We start from the raw sequence: 22,396 nt of genomic DNA on the forward strand, positions 1-22,396 counted from the left end.
TCTTGAAGGTTCTCCTCTCTCCACAGAGGACCTCTGGAGCTCTGACAGAGTGACCATCGGGTTCTTGGTCACCTCCCTGACTAAGGCCCTTCTCCCCCAATCGCTCAGTTTAGATGGCCGGCCAGCTCTAGGAAGAGTCCTGGTGGTTTCGAACTTCTTCCAATTTTTCTGTAACCTTCCCCAGATTTGTGCCTCGAGACAATCCTGTCTCGGAGGTCTACAGACAATTCCTTTGACTTCATGCTTGGTTTGTGCTCTGACATGAACTGTCAACTGTGGGACCTTATATAGACAAGTGTATGCCTTTCCAAATCATGTCCAATCAACTGAATTTACCACAGGTGGACTCCAATTAAGCTGCAGAAACATCTCAAGGATGATCTGGGGAAACAGGATGCACCTAAGCTCAATTTTGAGCTTCATGGCAAAGGCTGTGAATACTTATGTACATGTGATTTCTCAGTTTTTTTATTTTTAATAAATTTGCAAAAACCTTAAGTAAACTTTTTTCATATTGTCATTACGGGGTGTTGTGTGTAGAATTCTGAGGAAAAAATGAATTTAATCCAGTTTGGAATAAGGCTGTAACATAACAAAATGTCGAAAAAGTGATGCACTGTGAATACTTTCCAGATGCACTGTATCATTTGCACAAAGTAACCCCTACAGGCCAGACATTAGAATTTGCAAACTAACTGAAATAGAGAGTAAACATTGAATTAATTCATATATTAATTCACATTAAGCTAGACTGAAATAAAATAGCAAAAGCAGTTGTTCAATAACAAATAGCAGATCATGACACTTGAATCCTGGGGAGTTTTGTCCCATTTTGTATTGTTTTTGAATTAACTGAAGTGGTTGTGGTTTGGCACAACAAAAAGCAAAACAGAGATGCCCAAGTCTATGAGTCTATTATTATTCTGTAATTCTGCAAATATAAAAAAGTTATAGTTCATGTATGTTGTTTGAATTGTTAAAATCTCAGTAGTCTCTCATATCTCATCATAATATTTTTTAAAAGCTGTCAAGGAATGTGCTATAACCTTATTCAGATTCACAAAATCTTGGTTGTGAAAAGGAACTTCCTGGATTCTCCCTTAAATTTGCCTCAACATGTGCTTTTGAGTATATAGTTCACTACTTAAATGAAAGAATTTGAGAAGATGTAGATTTTCTTAATGTTTGTCCTTCTCTTCTGAAGACTAAAGTAGTTTACTTTCTTGAACCTATGCCCTTTAGAAAAGGGGGGCTATTGTTTGCTCTTCTGTTTTTTTTGTAATACGGTGATTAGTGTTGATTGGCAAAATTTGTCAAAGCTTTTTGCTGCGAATATGTTATGTTCACTGGTGGACTTGTTCACAGATTATTTTCCTGGAAAAACATTTTTTCCCAGTACCCCATGATGCTTTGCAAGGCCAGTGTGGCATCAAAGAGCTATAGCAGCCATGCACATAACTTTTACACAAGCATATTGTAAGATTGTTGCCACCACAACCTGATCAGTATTCCAGTTGCATTTCCATCCCACATATGTGTGTGTTTTTTAAACTTGCAATATTTTAATTTGAAGGGTACATTAGATTAGTGCTTCTCAACCACTGGGACTGGCTGCTGCCTGTGGGTCATGGATTGGCATCACTGGTTCGTGAATTGTTTCAAAAAGGGAATGGTTTGTATTCGCTGGTATAGGGTCGTCAATCAATTAAAAAAGGCAGCACCTTAAAGTTTGAGAAACACTGCATTAGCTGACCATGATGACATTACCTGTATAATGAGTACTGCCAACAGTTATACTCATTATATATAACACTGATTCCTGTGAGCTACGATTTCAAAACAAGCCGTAACGGATCCCTCCCTTCCTACTTCTCGTATCAAAAAGAAACCCCATTAAATAATAACAAAAGATTTACAGGTATTACTGTTTACAAGGTGTTTATTTATTCTTGATCTCATAAAAAGTACAAAGCATCTGCATCCAGAGTCGCAACTTGGAACAAGCCATTCCCACGCTGCAGTTTCGTGGCATTGCTAATGTGTGCCCCAAGATTTTATTTAGTTATTGCTAGTTTCTGGCCATTTTTTGAACGTTATTTGTAGTATATGTTTCTTTTTTGTTGTTTGAGACATGGCAGTGCAGTAGTTAGCACTGCTGCCTCACAGCACAGATCAAATTTTTGCAACAATAATTGGTCCAGCCTAGTTGGCAGATGCTTCCTTAACCCTCACGGTTACTTAAAAGACCACTTCACCATTATAATCCCATTGAATTCAATGCATTTTGTGAAGTTTGTCAAAGTTCCTGAATATTTCTGTGATTACACTGAACTCATGGCGACTGCCACCAGTACTGTCACCCAACAGGGTGCTGGATGAAACTGGGCTACTGTTGGTCGAAGAAGAAGAAGGAGAAGAAGAGGGGGGAGACGTGGTTGAATGTTGGCAGTATGACTGGTAAGGGGAGAGAGTTAGCAGATATGACGGAGAGAAGGAAGGTTGATACATTTTGCTTCCAAAACACTAAATGGAAGGGGAGTAAGGCCAAGTGGATTGGAGGTGGATTCAAATTGTTCTATTATGGTGTGGATGGGAGGAGAAATGGGGTAGGAATTATTCTGAAAGAACAGTATGTCAAGAGTGTTTTGGAGGTGAAAAGAGTGTCAGGGAGAGTAATGATTATGAAGCTGGAAATTGGAGGTGTGATGATGAATGTTGTTAGTGCATATTCACCGCAAGTTGGGTGTGCAATGGGTGAGAAAGAAGATTTTTGGAGTGAGTTGGATGAAGTGCTCCTCCTTGAACCGTCACCTTATCGTGGTGGAGGGGTTTGCGTGTCCCAATGATCCTAGGAGCTATGTTGTCCGGGGCTTTATGCCCCTGGTAGGGCCACCCAAGGCAAACTGGTCCTAGGTGAGGGATGAGACAAAGAGCGGTTCAATAAACCTCCAATGAAAATAAAACTGGGACAACGCTTTCCCTTGCCCGACGCTGGTCACCGGGCCCCTCTGGAGCCAGGCCTGGAGGTGGGGCTCGATGGCGCCTGGTGGCCGGGCCTGCACCCATGGGCTCGCCGGGCACAGCCCAAGAGGTAACGTGGGTCCTCCTCCCCATGGGCTCACCACCTATGGGAGGGGCCAAGGAGGTTGGGTGCAATGTGAGTTGGGTGGTGGCGGGCGGGACCTTGGCGGTCTGATCCTCGGCTACAGAAACTGGCTCTTGGGACGTGGAATGTCACCTCTCTGAAGGGGAAGGAGCCTGAGCTAGTGCGCGAGGTCGAGAGGTTCCGGCTAGATATAGTCGGACTCACCTCGACGCACAGCTTGGACTCTGGAACCAATCTCCTTGAGAGGGGCTGGACTCTCTACCACTCTGGAGTTGCCCCGGTGAGAGGCGCCGAGCAGGTGTGGGCATACTTATTGCCCCCACTGGAGCCTGTGCATTGGGGTTTACCCCGTGGACGAGGGTGGCCTCCCTCCGCCGGGTGGGGAAGGGTCCTGACTGTTGTTTGTGCGTATGCCAACAGCAGTTTGGAGTATCCACCCTTTTGGAGTCTCTGGAGGGGTTGCTAGAGGGCATACCTTCTGGGATTCCCTCGTTTTGCTGGGAGACTTCAATGCTCACGTGGGCAATGACAGTGAGACCTGGAAGGGCGTGATTGGGAGGAATGGCCCCGATCTGAACCCGAGCGGTGTTTTGTTATTGGACTTCTGTGCTCGCCACGGATTGTCCATAACAACACCATGTTCAAGCATAAGGGTGTTCATATGTGCACTTGGCACCAGGACACCCTAGGCCTCAGGTCGATGATCGACTTTGTGGTCGTGTCGCCGGACTTGCGCCATATGTCTTGGACACTCGGGTGAAGAGAGGGGCGGAGCTGTCAACTGATCACCACCTGGTGGTGAGTTGGCTTCGATGGTGGGGGAAGATGCCGGTCAGACCTGGTAGGCCCAAACGTGTTGTGAGGGTCTGCTGGGAACGGCTGGCAGAGTCCCCTGTCAGAAGTAGCTTCAACTCCCACCTCCGCAGAACTTCAACCACGCCCCGAGGGAGGTGGGGACATTGAGTCCAATGGGCCATGTTCCGTGCCTCTATTGTTGAGGCGGCTGACCGGAGCTGTGGCCGCAAGGTGGTCGGTGCCTGTCGTGGCGGCAATCCCCAACCCGCTGGTGGACACCGCGTGAGGGATGCCGTCAAGCTGAAGAAGGAGTCCTATAGGACTTTTTGTCCTGTGGGTCTCTGGAGGCAGCTGATAGGTACCGCAGGCCAAGCGAACGCGGCTTCGTTGTTGCTGAGGCAAAACTCGGGCATGGGAGGAGTTTGGAGAGGCCATGGAGAACACTTTGGACGGCTTCGAGGAGATTCTGGTCCACCGTCCGGCGCCTCAGGAGGGGAAGCAGTGCAGTGTCAACACCGTATATGGTGGGGATGGTGCGCTGCTGACCTCACTGACGCTAGGGTCGGTGGGAGGAGTACTTCAAGACCTCCTCAATCCCACTAACATGCCTTCCACGAGGAAGCAGAGCCTGGGGACTCTGAGGTGGGCTCTCCCATCTCTGGGACTGAAGTCACCGAGGTGGTCAAAAAACTCCTTGGTGGCAGGGCCCCGGGTGGATGAGATACCGAGTTCCTTAAGGCTCTGGATGTTGTAGGACTGTCTTGGTTGACACGCCTCTGCAACATCGCATGGACATCGGGACAGTGCCTCTGGATTGGCAGACCGGGGTGGTGGTCCCCTCTTTAAAAGGGGACCGGAGGGTGTGTTCCAACTATAGAGGGATCACACTCCTCAGCCTCCCTGGAAAAGTCTATTCGGGGTTCTGGAGAGGAGGGTCCGCCGGATAGTCAACCTCGGATTCAGGAGGAACAGTGTGGTTTTCGTCCTGGTCGCTGAACAGTGGACCAGCTCTTCACCCTTAGCAGAGTCCTGGAGGGTGCATGGGAGTTTGCCCGACCGGTCTACATGTGTTTTGTGGACTTGGAAAAGGCATTCGACCGTGTCCCTCGGGAATCCTGTGGGGGTGCTCGGGAGTATGGGGTACCGGACCCCTGATAAGAGCTGTTCGGTCTCTGTACAACCGTGTCAGAGCTTGGTCCGCATTGCCGCAGTAAGTCGAGCCCGCTTCCAGTGAGAGTTGGACTCCGCCAGGGCTGCCCTTTGTCACCATTCTGTTCATAACTTTTATGGACAGAATTTCTAGGCGCAGCCAGGGTGTTGAAGGGGTCCGGTTTGGTGGACTCAGGATTGGGTCACTGCTTTTGCAGATGATGTTGTCCTGTTTGCTTCATCAGGCCGTGATCTTCAGCTCTCTGGATCGGTTCGCAGCTGAGTGTGAAGCGGCTGGGGTGAGAATCAGCACCTCCAAATCCGAGAGCATGGTCCTCAGCCGGAAAAGGGTGGAGTGCCCTCTCAGGGTTGGGGGAGAGATCCTGCCCCAAGTGGAGGAGTTCAAGTATCTCGGGGTCTTGTTCACGAGTGAGGGAAGAATGGAGCGTGAGATCGACAGGCGGATCGGTGCGGCATCCGCAGTGATGCGGCTCTGCATCGGTCTGTCGTGGTGAAAAGGAGCTGAGCCGTAAGGCAAAGCTCTCAATTTACCAGTCGATCTACCTTCCTACCCTCACCTATGGTCATGAGCTATGGGTAGTGACCGAAAGAACGAGATCGCGAATACAAGCGGCTGAAATGAGTTTCCTCCGCAGGGTGTCTGGGCTTTCCCTTAAAGATAGGGTGAGAAGCTCAGTCATCCGGGAGGGGCTCAGAGTAGAGCCGCTGCTCCTCCGCATTGAGAGGAGTCAGATGAGGTGGCTCGGCATCTGATCAGGATGCCTCCTGGACGCCTCCCTGGTGAGGTGTTCCGGCACGCCCAACCGGGAGGAGGCCCGGGAAGACCCAGGACACGCTGGAGGGACTATGTCTCCGGCTGGCCTGGGAACGCCTTTGGGATTCTCCCGAAGAGCTGGAAGAAGTGGCCGGGAGAGGGAAGTCTGGGCCTCTGCTTGCTGCTGCCCCCGCGACCCGACCTCGGATAAGCGGAAGAGAATGGATGGATGGATGGATGGATGGATGAAGTGATGAACAGTGTACTCAAGGGACAGAAAGTGGTGATTGGAGCGGATTTCAATGGACATTTTGGTGAAGGGAACAGTGGAGATGAGGAGGTGATGGGTAGGTATGGTGTCAAGGAGAGGAATGAAGAAGGTCAGAGGATAGTGGATTTTGCCAAAAGGATGGACATGGCTATGGTGAATACGTATTTTAAGAAGAGGAACAACAACAACAACATTTATTTATATAGCACATTTTCATACAAACAGTATCTCAAAGTGCTTTACATAATAAAGAATAGAAAAATAAAAGACACAATAAGAAAACAAAATAAAATAAATAAAATAAAATAAAATAAAGGAAGGAACATAAGGTTACGTACAAGAGTGGAGAAAGATGCACACAGGTAGATTATATCCTATGTAGAAGAGTTGATCTGAAGGAGATTGAAGACTGCAAAGTGGTGGTAGAGGAAAGTGTAGTTAAGCAGCATAGGATGGTGGTCTGTAGGATGACATTGGAGATCAAGAAGAGGAAGAGAGTGAGGGCAGAGCCAAGGATCAAATGGTGGAGGTTGATAAAGGAAGACTGCAAGGTTGAGTTTAGGGAGAAGGAGAGACAGGCACTGGGTGGCAGTGAGGAGTTACCAGACAGCTGGAAAACTACAGCAGATGTAGTAAGGGTGACAGCAAGAAGGTTGCTTGGTGTGACATCTGGAAAGAGGAAGGAGGAAAAGGAAACCTGGTGATGAATTGAGGAAATACAGGAGAGTATGCAGAGGAAGAGGATGGCAAAGAAGAAGTGAGATGCAGAAAGTAGACAAGAGTACAAGGAGATAAGGCGCGAGGTAAAGAGAGAGGTGGCGAAGGCTAAAGAAAAGGCATATGATGAGTTGTATGAGAGTTTGGACACTGAGGGAGAAAATGACCTGTAACGATTGGCTAGACAGAGGGACAGAGCTGGGAAAGATGTGCAGCAGGTTAGGATGATAAAGGATAAAGATGGAAACATACTTACAAGCAAGGAGAGTGTGTTGAGCAGATGGAAAGACTGCTTTGAGAGGCTGATAAATGAAGATGAACGAGAGAGAGAGAAGGGGTTGGATGATGTGGAGATAGTGAATCAGGAAGTGTAACAGATTAGCAAGGAAGAAGTAAGGAACAAGGTGAAAAATGGAAAGGCCGTCGGTCCAGATGACATTCCTATGGAAGCATGGAGGTGTTTAGGAGAGATGGCAGTGGAGTTTTTAACCAGATTGTTTAATGGAATCTTGGAAAGTGAGAGGATGCCTGAGGAGTGGAGATGAAGTGTACTGGTGCCGATATTTAAGAATAAGGGGGATGTGCAGGACTGCAGTAACTATAGGGGAATAAAATTGATGAGCCACAGCATGAAGTTACAGGAAAGAGTAGTGGAAGCTAGGTTAAGAAGTGAGGTTATAATTAGTGAGCAGCAGTATTGTTTCATGCCAAGAAAGAGCACCACAGATGCATTGTTTGCTCTGAGGATGTTGATGGAGAAGTTTAGAAAAGGAGGAGACCCTGGAAAGGTGGAGATATGATCTAGAGAGGAGAGGAATAAAGGTCAGTAGGAACAAGACAGAATACATGTGTGTAAATGAAAGGGAGGTCAGTGAAATTGTGAGGATGCAGGGAGTAGAGTTGGTGAAGGTGGATGAGTTTAAATACTTGGGATCAACAGTACAGAGTAATGGGGATTTTGAAAAAGAGGTGAAAAATTGAGTGCAGGAAGGGTGGAATGGGTGGAGAGTGTCAGGAATAATTTGTGACAGATGGGTATCCGCAAGAGTCAAAGGGAAGGTGTATAGGATGGTAGTGAGAACAGCTATGTTATGTGGGTTGGAGACGGTGGCACTGACCAGAAAGCAGGAGACAGAGCTGGAGGTGTCAGAGTTAAAGATGCTAAGATTTGCATTGGGTGTGGCGAGGATGGATAGGATTAGAAATGAGTACATTAGAGTGTAAGCTCAAGTTGGATGGCTGGGAGACAAAGTCAGAGAGGTGAGATTGCGTTGGTTTGGACATGTGCAGAGGAGAGATGCTGGGTATATTGGGAGAAGGATGCTAAGGATAGAGCTGTCAGGGAAGAAGGGAAGAGGAAAAGAAAAAGGCCTAAGCGAAGGTTTATGTATGTGGTGAGAGAGGACATGCAGGTGATGGGTGTAACAGAACAAGATGCAGATTACAGAAAGATATGGAAGAAGATGATCCGCTGAGGCAACCCCTAACGGGAGCAGCCGAAAGAAGAAGAAGAATATATTTGTGCATCTTGAGGATGAGAGATGAGTAACTCTGTTGGCATTGAGACAAAGTACTGTAAACCTACATGTTATAAAAAGAGTATTACACTGGTACCTTGGTATACGTCTGCTTTGGAATAAGTCCAACTTGGTATACGTCCTGTTTGGACACGAAAAAGTTTGCTTGGTATACGACCTTTGTTTGGAATACGACTCGCGTGCTAAACTTGTTTACCTCTCTCGAGACAAAGCCACGACTGCTGACGAGCGTTAGTGCGTCAGTTGCTAGCATTCAGTGAACAACCCGTGCTATAACTCTCTTTGAACTTTCAAGTGTGTGATATAGTGGGTCCACAGCTCCTGTCAAAGTCCAGCTTTAAAATAAATAATCACCGCGCTCGCAGCTTGGTGAGGGGGCGCGGTGGTTATGTGGCTGAAGGTTGTCAGGGCGATTCGCAATGTGGGCGTTTCTCACCAAAGTGCACTTGTGAGGGACCGTTCGCATTCATGATTGTTCCTGGGGCTGCTTATCTTGATAAATAGAAGCGTGAGTCAGCTAGAAGGGCAATAAAAAGAAAGAACGGACGAGAGGGTGAGTGAGTGAGAGAGAGAGAGAGGGCTGCTTATCTTGATAAACAGAAGCGCGAGTTGGCTTGAAGGGGAGTAAAAGAAAGAAGCAGGGGTCCGCCAGGTAAAAGGCACCGGGCTTCTTCTTTTTTAAAGAATGCTTCCTGCTGTATTTTAACCGTTGTTTTAAGAAGTCTTTTTCTATTGTTTTTAACCTCCACGTTTCACTTCTGATTTTATGGATTATTTATTGGAAATTTGGAGACTGCACTTTAATTTGAACACTTTGTTTTGTTAATTGTTTTAATAAAAGCACTTTGCACTTTTCCACCATCCCCTTGCTTTACCGATGAGGTTAGCAGTGAGGCACATTACCGACGGTGTAGGATTCAAGGGCTCCCCGGCAGCAGATGGGAGCATACAGCAAACCTGCATCATCACAACGTGATTTTGTGTTTTTTTCATGTAAATTTGAATTAAATGTTGAAAAGTATGAAGGTGGCATACGTATCCGGGACATGGCTGTTGCATACCGTTTGCCGAGAACGACGGTATCTACGATTGTGAAAAACAATGATGTTATTAAAAAGTAAAGTGAGGTAAATTTTTCATTTATTTCATCTAATTGCTTTTGTATTTATGTATTTTAGTATTAAGCAGTGTTTAAATTATTTTATACAACCCCATCAATGTATAATATGCCAATAGCAATAGGATTTTTTTTTTCATGGGAACGGATTAATCATTTTCCCATTATTTCTTATGGGAAAAATTTGTTTGGTATACGTCCTGTTTGGTATAAGTCAAAGGGTCTGGAACGAATTAAGGACATATAACAAGGTACCACTGTACTTTGTGGATAGCATTCATAAATACGTACTCCTGAGTCAGGGACATTGCCAGTGTCTGGTCAGAGACAAGGAGACATGAGAAATTTTTCAGGTCAACCAGTTTATTTTTGACCACTTTTTACCACTTAATTGGAACTGGTAATAAAGAATCATATTCTTTTTTAGGAAAATGTCCACACTGTAAAGGAAAGAAAGTTAAAGACACTACATTTCAGCTATACAGCCTTCATCAGGTATGTAACACAAAAGGAAAGAGCAGGTAACATATATAGGAGGGGAAGGATGGAACAAAGCTAGGGCAGAAAAAAGGTAAGAGTAGGTGAGAAAAAGTTGCCATTAGAGAAGATGAAGGGAAAGATTAAAAGGTTAGTTGGTCATTGTGAGTTGGGGAAATATGTGATCCTAGGCTGAAAATGAGCTCAGCTTCTTTTTCTCTAAAGCTCTATTAAAAACACAGATTGATCAGTGTGGCTATGATCAAGGGATGTGGTTATTCTACAAAATGGTTTTGTAAGGTCTTTTGTCTTAACAACTCAAAAGTGCTCCCTGGAATGGTCAGCTAGCCATGTCTCCCTGTTTCACCACTGTAGACAGCAGGACACTTCCTACTAGAAATGTAGTAAATAATATTTTTAGATTGGCAAGAGGCCTGTTGCTTAATATTGAATTTATTAGAGGGACCAGATGCAATGGTATTGTTGGTTACATATTTGCAAAAGACACTGATGACAACGGCTCCTGTTACAGCACAAAGTGACTGATGATGAATGTGGCTCTCATTTGTGATTTAAGTTGTGTACAAGAAGTTTGTGTAAATTTGGTAGTCAACAGAAGGAGATTATTTAGGTGGTTGATGGAAGGAGATCATGGGAGGGTTAGGAAAAAATGCTCCTCTGGAAGGATCAGTGTGGGAAACATTGTTTGATCACCTGTGGGAGAAAGTTTGTTAAAGAGGAATGGGAGGTCTAGCAATAAGTGAGTCTCATTATTCAGGGTCCCTCATACAGTGGATGTTACGCGGTCTACTCCTGGATTGACTGACAGCCCTTTCCACAATATGAGAAGAGTATCCACAATCAGTGAAGAAACTCGTCATTCTGAGTGCTTCATTATAGAAGTCAACCTCATCACTACAGAGACGGTGGCATCTAAGGAACTCTGAAAATAGCTTAGAAATAATGTCACTTTTTTATTTAGAAACTTAACAGTTAGCTTTCCATATTAATACAGTGAAATATAATGCAACTATCAAAATTTATATTGCATAGATAAATAACATTTACTCGATGATGTTAAACATAATCAGTAGCCAGCTCAAACATATAGATCTTCACTACAACAGAATTATCCTTAAATGAACATCCTAACACCAGTATAATCCTAGAACAGAGCACCCCCTGATCATTTTAAGTGAAATCACATACTTTATATGTACACTATAAAAGAAACAACCTTTAAAAACATGAATTTTCCTGTTCACTGCATCCTAATATGGGATCATTGTTGCCAGAGGGCTAGCCTTTTTAACACAAGCCAAAGGAAGAAAATTCTTGTACTTTCATTGTAAACGCACATCTTGGGCAGACTTTTAGATGGTCTTTTTGGACATAAATTTAACTGTCATGGATTGCTGATGGAAAAGTTTTATTGCACTTAGAATCCACTTTCTCAATATTTCTCTGCTGTTATTTAACATAAATGTACAGTAAATATAAGTTTAAATATTTGATATACCTGTTTTTTCTTTTTGGTGGCAGCAGCTCCACTTATCGCCTTTGAAGACTCCAGGATGGTAAGAGCTCATCATTTCATTATTGTGGACACAAGACTTTCGTAAAGCAGACAACCATTGGTTAAGCTCATTCACACTCTTTCAGGAAGAAAATGGAAGAGTTAAATGAAAGGCATCACATTAAATACTGTACATATAAAATGTTTGTTGAAGGTGCAATTTTCTGAGACAGTATGTTTATTAGGCATTTGAATTTAGAGTCTTTCATGGTAAAAACGAACCAATACCTTTTATATGTAAGCTAACACATTTACATATAACAGAATGTTTTATATAAATATTTACAACTGGAGCATAGGCAGGTTGAGCATTTTGTTTAGGATAACTTCAATGTCAGAGACAGAACTTTTTAGTGGATTTTCTTAAATTATTAAAAAAGTAGAAATGCCAAATAAAAATCAATGTGCATTCAAGGCAGAATTTTATAATTCTGTGTCATTGGTTACTGCTTTCAAAGGGTAGGCACACTACATTCATATTTGATTACATTTTTCATGACATTTTCTATCCCGCTTAATCCAGACCAGGGTTGTGTTAGAGCCTATCCCAGCTAGCACAGGGGGCAAGGCAGGGGCAAAGCCTAGAGAGGGCACCCAGAGGAAACCTATTGTCAGGGATGCCAGGGGCCATGACCCGGCCGGGACGCCAGGAGGGACCGGAAGAGGGTCAGAGCCCTGCCTGGACCACGTGGGGTTTGCCTTCCGGGTTGCTTTGGGGGCCACGGGTCAAGGGCATGGAAGCCCTTCCCTGTAGGGGCCCGTGGTCACCGCCAGGAGGCCCAATGCCTTGGGACTTGTTTCCCCAGCACTCCCGCCACACCAGGAAGTGCTGGGGGAAGATTTATGGGCCCGGAGAGCAGCCGGGAGGACAGCCGGCACTTCCGCCACACTTGGGCGTGGCCAGAAGATTGCCGGGAACACCTGGGGCTCATCCGGGTCCTCCATAAAAGGGGCCGTCTCCATTCATTGGGGGCTAGAGTCGGGTGGAAGAAGGACGAGGCAAGAGGAGTTGTGGAGGCGGCCCGAGAAGAAGGCATTGTGGCCAGGACTGAGTGACTGTTTTGGGGTTTGTGCACGTGACTGGGTCTGTGTGACCAAGGAACTGGGGTCTTTGTGACCTAATTGTTGTAAATAATTTGTATAATAAACGTGTGGTGTTTTAAAACAAGATGTCCGCCTGTCTGTGCCCGGGTGCCGTTCACATCTGGCGTAGCCGGCAGGATGCTCCGCCTGTTCCAAGGCGGGACCTGTTATCAAAAATTTGTTGTGGACGACCCGCGCAGCAGGGACCCTACCCACGCATCCGCGGGGCTGCGTGCACACAGCCCGCTGGTAAAGAACCCCACGGACCGCCAGGGGTCCGCAGGAGGGCGTTATTCCCTGAAGCGGGCGGGCGGCGTGCATTGGAGGAGTGCAGCGGGCTCCCGCGATCGCGCCATTGCTGGAGGCGCCCGGGACGGCATGGCGTCCAGAGAGGCCACGCCGAGGACGTTTCCTCGGTTAGACGGGACCTGGGAGGTGAGTTCCCTGCCTATCGGCAGCCGGCCCTTGGGGGCCGGGCGTGTGTTTTGTTTTCCAGGCAGGGACCTCCCGGATCCGCGTCAGTGGCGGGCGCATGCTGGTTTGCGGGGCTCCGGTAGGACGGCGCAGCCACGAGGGCTGCGGAGGAAGAGACGCTGCAGCTCGAAGGTGCTGGCAACAACAAGGCTGCCGGCAAGCACGCCGCCGCCGCAGAAGGGGAGCCAAGATGGCCGCGACCAGAAGTCCCTCCCTGACAGGCACGCGATTGGGCGGTTTGTTTTGTGTGCCCGCCGATGACTGCAGAGAGGCGGGCCAAGGAATGTCCATCACGGGCAGGGGAGACCCGATTGGGCGGAGGAAAGGCCCACAGGAAGTGGCGGCGTCGGAGGCTGACAGACAGGTAGGCTCCGCCGGTTAACTTCCTGTCTTTGCCGGCTGCTCTGGCGGAGCTGGAGGCGTCCCTTCAGCCCGTGGAGCAGCGTGTATTACAGATGCTACGTGCCCTCCGGGCTGAGGTGCTGGAACTGGAGAGGAAGGCGCTCGCGGCGCTGCAAACGCTTCGATCGACAACGGACGGGCGCGACGCTGGAATCTCCAGCCGGAGAGGTACGGCGGAGACGGTGAGTACAGCCGACTCCGTACAGCATGCGGGAGGGTCTGTTGAAAAGGCTGTGATGATAACGATCAGTTCCGAGTAAGCAGCCCTCCGACAGGAGGTGCGGCGCCGCGGGCTGTATGCGCGGCGAGGGGAGTCCGAGAGGACGCTGACTGGACACGGGCTGCTAAGTGCCCGGTCCTAGCGCCCGCCCCGAAGTCGGCTGCGGTCTTGCGCGCACTATAGGGACGCAGACGGGAAAGAGGCGCCTTCATTTCCATAAGGAGTCTCAAACCGTCATGGCGTCCCAGAGTGAACGGAGGAATAAGAGGCTGGGTGCCGATTCCTCCGATATGTTCGCGGACGCAGACGGAAAGGCTCGTGTTGGTTAATACGGAGTCGCATATCGCAAAGGCGTCCAAAGTGAGGGGAGGATTAAGCGGCTGGGTGCCGCCTCCTCCAATACAGTGAGACGCGTTGCTGGGTGCACGCGTACGGCTGGCCGCCCTCTGAGGGAGCAGAGGGAATCCCTGAGGCCGGCGGTGAGAGAGCAGGCGGTGCCGACAGTTCCACTATCGAGAGGGACACGGAAGCCGCGGAGAGGGTGCCGATCAGGCAAGTGCCGGGTGCGGTTGGGGGGAACGCTGCCCGTGCGTGCACGAGCTGGGTGCTTTGGCAGCGGTTCTGCCCTGTATTCTCTTTGTAGGGACGGACCCCGGGCGAGTTGAAGGAACCCCTTCGTGGCGGAACAGCCCTCTGATGTCGGGCCGTCTGCAGAATGATCTCTCTGCCGGTGCGCAGGTGCGCTCACAGCTGGAGGAGCCAACGGCGCAGGGATGCACCATGGGTTGGTGCTCGGATTGTGTCTCCGCCCCTGTCCCTGCTAGGAGTGCGGGCGGACCCGCTATCCTCGAGTGGGACCCGTTTCGGGGCTCTGCTGCCCTCGCGGGACGGGTCGCTCTTACCCACGAGTGGTCTTCGCTGGCTGTGGGGCACTGTCAGGGATGCCAGGGGCCATGACCCGGCCGGGACGCCAGGAGGGACCGGAAGAGGGTCAGAGCCCTGCCTGGACCATGTGGGGTTTGCCTTCCGGTTGCTTTGGGGGCCACGGGTCAAGGGCATGGAAGCCCTTCCCTGTAGGGGCCCGTGGTCACCGCCAGGAGGCGCCCCAATGCCTTGGGGACTTGTTTCCCCAGCACTCCCGCCACACCAGGAAGTGCTGGGGGGAAGATTTATGACGGCGCCGGAGAGCAGCCGGGAGGACAGCCGGCACTTCCGCCACACTTGGGCGTGGCAGAAGATTGCCGGGAACACCTGGGGCTCATCCGGGTCCTCCATAAAAGGGGCCGTCTCCATTCATTCGGGGCTAGAGTCGGGTGGAAGAAGGACGAGGTTAGAGGAGTTGTGGAGGCGGCCCGAGAAGAAGGCATTGTGGCCAGGACTGAGTGACTGTTTTGGGGTTTGTGCACGTGACTGGGTCTGTGTGACCAAGGAACTGGGGTCTTTGTGACCTAATTGTTGTAAATAATTTGTATAATAAACGTGTGGTGTTTTAAAACAAGATGTCCGCCTGTCTGTGCCTGGGTGCCGTTCACACTATACAGACATAGGGAGAACATGCAAACTCTACACAGGGAGGACCGGGGATGCAAACCGTGATCTCCTTACTATGAGGCACCAGCTCTACCACTGAGCCACAGTGCCACCCCTTGAATAAGTTTGAATAAACACAAACAAACATCTTAGTGAACTGAGATCCAGATTTAATTTACCTTACACTGCATGTATAGGATTTCGTTTTGCTCATTGTCATCATTTGAAATGATCTGCATGACATGGGAGTTGCCGAAGCTTTTCTCTTCAACCTTCTCTATGGCTCGGATTTTGGACAACACAATGAATGAGCTCTTCTGTGGGCCGAACAAACATAAGGTGTAGATGAATGGCTTTAATCCACAAAGCATAGTGCTGCATGACAAATTAATTTGGGACTCAATATACACCTAAAAGTAATTTCTGTTAACATTTTCGTAATTTGTTTATACTTATGTTACATAATCACTGTAGCTTATTGATTTTGCTAAACCCACAACTGTAATGTAATAACAGGTCTTTCCAAAAGACTAACAATATGTAAGAAATAAAAAACACTAAGGGAGAAGGACTACATAAGTAAGAATATTTAAGCAAATCAAAATGATCCAGTTAGTTAAGGAACTAACCATCACAAAATAAATATAAATTACATCAAGTACCTAAAACAGATTGGATGAAAACAGGGAACATTTCTGGAAGTATACAACATTTGAGAAATCACTACTAAGGAACTGGGAAATATTAAAAAAAAGACAAGACAAAAATATTAAGGAGGCAGCCTTATTTCAGAGTTCCTGCCACAACAGCTATCCCCATGTTAAAATCACTCAACACATAAAAATATACCTTATTGTGTCTTTCCATTCTGTAACGTGATGTCTATTTCATGCCTTTTAGAAGTTAGTTCTTTTAGGCAGATACTCATTTCTGGCTACATAGGGCCAGGTAGGCAAAACAGTACCTAATTCATCCTTAGCTCCTTCTCTGTGCTTGAAATTGAGCCTGTTAAGGTTATTGCACCACAAGCTATTTCAATTTTATTCATATTCCTTTTGACACCAATTCAGGAGCATGCCTTATACTGTCTTATATTTTTTAAATCTTTCAATGCTTTTGAGTGACACCCCACTTCTTGTCAATGTTTCAGAAACCTGGCAGTGTTATACTAATTGTTTTCTCACCTTAACAGGTCAAATACCTGTTGAGGTGCTAGCAACATTAATTAATTTATTAAAAGTAAAATTTGAGCCAAAACTGTACACACTGTGGCTCACTATGGCTAGATGATTTGTTCCATACCTCTCAACATCAAAGAGATCTTCAATGGTGGAAATATTTAAATACACTCAATGATTGTACCTTAGAGCTGGATGTCTTGGCATATGACAAGGTATCATTGCACAGTGTGACATAGTATTTTTTAAAAGGTGAAGATATCAGCATCCCTTTCTCTCTGGTCTTATGCAGGAAGAGATATCCTTCCTTAATTATTGATGAAGACTGCAGACTGAGTCTGTCTTGAAGGTCAAGATCTGAAAGTTAAGCCAAATGTTGTGTTATTGGATTCTTGTGCAGTGATTTTGATGTGGTTGATGTATTTGTAATTTAGGAATCAGAAGCAAATTTTTATTTTCAATTTAGCTGCTATTTCAATATTTCAGACTTTACTTTGAACAGTCAACAAAACTTGCACTGATAGTTTAAATACATATAACAAAACACACAAAAAATACGTTAGTTTGGTTGAAATTACTTAGTTAATAATATTGTTTTCTATTATGAAGAAAAAATGTCCAAATGTTCACCAGTAAGCCTTCAAGACATAATGAGCAGGCCTACTGTTATGCAGTTACAGTAACTACAGTAGATTGAATTATTACACTGTGCTAATAGACAATACCTCAAATCAGATATTCCTTCCCTACAAATAGCATTTGTATGAAATTGGACTGTTTACATTAAATGCATTAACAGTGTAAAAGGGAAAAAAAGGTTCATGATAAATGCTATACAGCTGAAACTTTGAGTGTTTCTTCAGAATGTGAATAACCTTTACCTTTTTCCTTTTATAGATAAACCAATAATGGAGACCTTCACAAGCTGCAGCAAAACAATGTGTACTCAACAAATACATCCAGGTGACTATGGCATCAAATACCCATTTGTAAAAGATTAGCAAGCTACAAGTGTTATATTGGTTAGCTAACTGCCTAATATAACCATTCTATAGGAGCTTATGGAAAAAAGGAAAATGAAACTACAAGAATAAGATATATTTCTTCAGGTAGAAACAGTTAACATGTACCTTTTGCAGGTCTGCCTGCAGGTTAAGATCTTTCTTCAATAGGTTTCCAAATACACATGATATATCAAGGATTTACCAGTGAATTCTAGGCTCAAAAATCTCAAAATCGTTTTCACAGCCATTTTCAAGGCAAAATACCTCATATAATTCTCAGACTTTTTCTGGAGTGATGTTTACAGGAGTTAACCAATCCTACATATCAAAGTTGCATTTTGACAGATTCATAGGTGAGCTATTTAAAATCTAACTGGAACTTGTACAGCTTATTAAATAAAGCAGGTCCTCTCCATCCAAGAAAAAAGAAAAATTATTAAGGTCATATACTAACAGATGAAACTATGAGTTACCTCTTCACAGAAGATATATTGTATGCAATTATCTGTTCTATGATTAACTTTATTATGTACTAGCAAAATACCCGCGCAAAGTAGTGTGTTAAAGAAGTAATGAAAAAGAAAAGGAAACATTTTAATAATAACGTAACATGATTGACAATGTAATTGTGTTGTGATTGTCATGAGTGTTGCTGGCATATATATATATATATATATACTAGACATTAAGCCTGTTACAATAACGGGCGCTAGAACAGTGGTGCATAAACATTAGTAGAAACAGTTTATATTAAATGGCAAGGGACCTTGACCTCATTCTGTTTCTTGTCTTAATTTTTTTTTTGTCAAAAATATTTTTTCAAGAAGCCTAAAGTAAAATAATAACAAAAATAAAATAGAAACGTACATGACAATACAGTAAGTATAATTAATATTGCCTTAGTGTAAAACTTTGTAACAATCTGTAAGACACAATATCTGAAGAAGACATTTAGGTAAAATTTTCAATTTTTTTACCTCATGAAATTTTTGTGTACAATTTCATTATAGACAACATTTCTTGTAAATATTCTGTCTGAGTTTGGCAACAGTTTGCCTTCTTCAGGAATCTGTACAACCTTGACAACAACATCTGGAAAACTTCTAACTCTTGATAATGCAACATAAAACTGATCATGGCTGAATACTGGTTCTGGCAAGTAAATGCCAACCTTTTCTAAGGTTTGCTCTTCTGAGTCTTCTGTGTCCTTTTTTTGGGTGGCATGTTGTTAGCAGATACGTCCGTAATATTTTCTCCTACAGTAATACTGGCTTGTATGTGGCTGTAATATGCATCCTTTAATAAGTCTTTAATTTTCTCTTGCAGTAATACTGGTTTGTATTTCCATAAAATGCCTGTAATTTTCTCTGACAGTAATACTGGCTTTGATGTCCGTAATATGACTTTCATTTTCTGTCACAACAGTGGGCAATCAGCAGAGTGTCCCCAGCAACTGATGCAATGTGTGGCGTGCTGCTTATAATCGTGCCTGTGGCGTCTCCCCAGCAAGTACTGTGCAGTTCCCCAGCAAGTATTTTAATCTGTGGGGGCGTGCAACTGATTATTTTGTGTGGCGTCTCTCCAACAACGGATTTTATGTGCGCTGCCGCGACTACCCAATCAGCACTCTCCCCAGCAATGGTGTCCTTTATATCTTATCATGCGCGGCCGTGGAAAGGCCATTCACTGTGTGCCCAGCTTCCAGTGTGTGTGCTTTATTTCCTCATCGTGCGTGGCGGCGGTAGCTAGGCCATTCACTACGCACCGAGCTTCCAGTGTGTGTGCGTCCACGTGCCGAGCGCATGGGCGGGGCACGGTACAATGTGCGGCGCGGCCAGCACATGTGCACTTCACCAGAAGACACACACACACAGACACCTGGACGCACACAGGGGTTTTATTAAAGAGGATATATATATATATATATATATATATATATATATATATATATATATATATATATAATATATATATATATATATATATACTATATATACACACACACACATATAAACATATATATACACATATATATAAATATACATACATATATACACATATATATACAAATCTACATATATAAATCTACATATATATATTAGGGGTGGGACTTGATTAAAAAAATTTATCTAATTAATTAGAGGCTGTGTAATAATTAATCTTGATTAATCATATGTAATCACACATGAAAATTTGTCCCAAATCGCAAATGTTTTTTTTTAATTTAAAAGGGTTTTAGTGGGCGACAGAATCAAATAATAGACATGGACATGAATATTGTAAACTCAAGCTCTTTTAATTTCTGAAAAAAAAATGCTTTTAAACTGCATTTCAATTCAAAACAGAAACAAAAATATCATCCCTGGCTAAAATTGGTATTTTAAGTACTTTAAGTACATTTTCAGAATGGTATTGTCTTTAAATAATAATAACCAAAATTTCAACATAAAGTGCAGTTTTTTTTCTTAAAAAAATAAGGCAGAAACATAAAAGGTAATTTGACCAACTTAATCTTTAAACTCTGAGTAACCTTAGCCAAAATTATTTTGTACATTAGGCTAAAACAGTGTGATCATTGAACATTTTGTAATTAGATGTAATTAGAATTACTAACGGTCACGGAAGTCCAATGATCCCCAGTAAGAGCCACAAAGTCTGCTTTCTGTAATGCATCTAATTTTGCTTGCTTTTCAGTGTGCACAAAACCATGCTTTTATCAAGGCTTCCGTCAGGTAGTCTTTTGAAATGAAATTTTCCTCTGATCGTAGGAACGCGCTTTATTCCGACTCTAACATTTTTGTAGCTCTGATGTGTGCATCAATGTAATCGATATACCAGGAAATCATGCACTGACAAAAGTTCCCCTTTGCTTGGAATTGAAAGTGTGATTAAATGCGTTATTTTTTTTAATGCGTTATGGAGTACATGCATTGAAGCTTCTCAGCTGTGCTTGTGCTAAGAAAAGGAAATATTTTAAAAATAACGTAACATGATTGTGAATGTAATAGTTTTGTGACTGTTATGAGTGTTGCTGTCATCAAGGATTTGATTATAATTTCTTTCAATCAGGTTTGTATTTGGACAGTTTGCACAAAACCATGCTTTTATCAAGGCTTCCGTCGGGTAGTCTTTTTAATGAAATTTGCCTTCGATCAGTGTTAGGAACGCGCTTTGTATCCATTATTCATAAAGCTTCAATTGGTGATCTGTCTTTCTGCGTTAACCGCATATTTTTTCATACATCTCAAACCAAGGAGATGTTCAAGTTACATTCCGTGTTTGTCAATCGTTGTAAAGATAACAGGTTTCATTCATCGAGTCTTTTTTTACTGCATCAATAAACAGCTCGTCTTCTTCTTTATCTGAGACGTGACACTCTGCATGCACGGGTTTTTTTTTTACACTTTCTTCCTTTAGCAGAACATTGACTTTTTCCACCGTGTGCTTTGTTTCTGCAGTAGCTGCACTTATGAATATGCTTGTATGTATCACACGCTTCATATTTTTTTGCTGCCTTCTCAATTGTGTAATTTGGTTTTTGTTCAGCACTCTTTGGAACTTTTGCTTTTTGTCTGTGCACTGCGTCATTTCATGTGAGCCGCTCGGTGTACATGCATCGAAGGTTCACAGCTGTGCTGGTACCATTTCGTGCGATGTCCACGGCTGTATTTAATGTTAGCTAAGACCCGGCACTTAAAAGTTTCTCTCGCAGTTTCGCTGAGTTTGTGCCAAACACCACCCTGACCATCTCATCATCCTCTGCATAAGCACAGTCCTTCACCCGTGAATATTTAGCAGCAGTGTTTCTATTGGATTGCCGCTGACGGACGGCCTTACAGTATATGGGCTGGCACTAAATTAACTCCGCCTCCCACGGGCATCAAGCAGAAGTCTATTATAGTATATGGACAAAAAAATAGGTTCCCGTTATGACCATTATGCATAGAATTTCAAAATGAAGCCTGCCCAACTTTTGTAAGTAAGCTGTAAGGAATGAGCCTGCCAAATTGCAGCCTTCTACCTACACGGGAAGTTGGAGAATTAGTGATGAGTCAGTGAGTGAGTGAGTGAGTGAGTCAGTGAGGGCTTTGCCTTTTATTAGTATAGATTACACTCATGATATTACAGTTCTCTGAACATTTTAGAATACTAAGATGTATACCTGATGCCACGAAGAAATGCTTTAAAGAATGTATTAAACATGTGGGGGCATGGTGGAGCAGTGGTAGTGAAAGGGATTGTTCCTGCCTCCTGCACGATGCTTGCTAGGATGTGTGTAACCCTGGATGGAATAATTTATCGCTGCAGTACTGTCTCTGTCAAACATGCCAAACCCCAATTTCTGTCCTTCCATTTTCTTTCTCCATGTAACCAAGAGCGATATAATAAGTCTGTAATAAATGTAAAACCAGCTGTAAGCTTAGAATGCAGATTATTCAAAACTTTTAAGGAACATTGAAAAATCTTTGTTATAGATGTTTAATTATTCCATCCATCCATTCATCCAGGTTCACACTAGTCCCAGCAAGCATAGAGCACACGGCAGGACCAATCCCTGGACAGGGTGCATAACCTGTACTTTCTATGAGGCTTCCTGAGGATTTCACACATTTTTTGATAATGCTTTACCCTTGCATTTTTTGGAGAAGTAATAATACTGAAAGAGAAGCTTAAAGGTAGTCCGTGTTCCTATGTGGTGCCTTCTAGCCTTCTTTCTAAGGCAGTTACACAGAAATATGCATTTATGACTGAAACTGCAATGTATTATTCTTTGACTGCCCACTCATACAACTTCAACAGTATTAACTCTTTATAATGAGAAGTTTCAAATTTCCTTTAACTTTGTGTACTTTCAACATTATCCTCAAATCAATTCTGTTAATTAAGCCAAACATACTTTGATGAGAGTGGTGATTTATAATGGTGCAAAAGAACTTAAAAAAAACATAAAGCAATAGCTAAGAAAGCAGGCCATGACATTATC

At 44.3% G+C, this 22,396-nt stretch overlaps 1 protein-coding gene across 1 annotated transcript in view; it reads right to left on the minus strand.

Moving 5' to 3' along the window:
* Nucleotides 1-22,396, minus strand: part of rasa4 (RAS p21 protein activator 4) — a 116,328-nt gene that overhangs the window by 4,363 nt on the left and 89,569 nt on the right. Inside the window, exons 16-18 of the mRNA XM_039756614.1 lie at nucleotides 16,593-16,765; nucleotides 15,410-15,547; nucleotides 11,465-11,600 (exon numbers count right to left, since the gene is read on the minus strand). Coding sequence (XP_039612548.1) covers nucleotides 11,465-11,600; nucleotides 15,410-15,547; nucleotides 16,593-16,765 — 447 coding nt within the window. The remainder of the gene's footprint in view (nucleotides 1-11,464; nucleotides 11,601-15,409; nucleotides 15,548-16,592; nucleotides 16,766-22,396) is intronic.

The sequence above is a fragment of the Polypterus senegalus genome, chromosome 6 (assembly GCF_016835505.1).
Source record: "Polypterus senegalus isolate Bchr_013 chromosome 6, ASM1683550v1, whole genome shotgun sequence".
NCBI classification, from domain to species: domain Eukaryota; kingdom Metazoa; phylum Chordata; class Cladistia; order Polypteriformes; family Polypteridae; genus Polypterus; species Polypterus senegalus.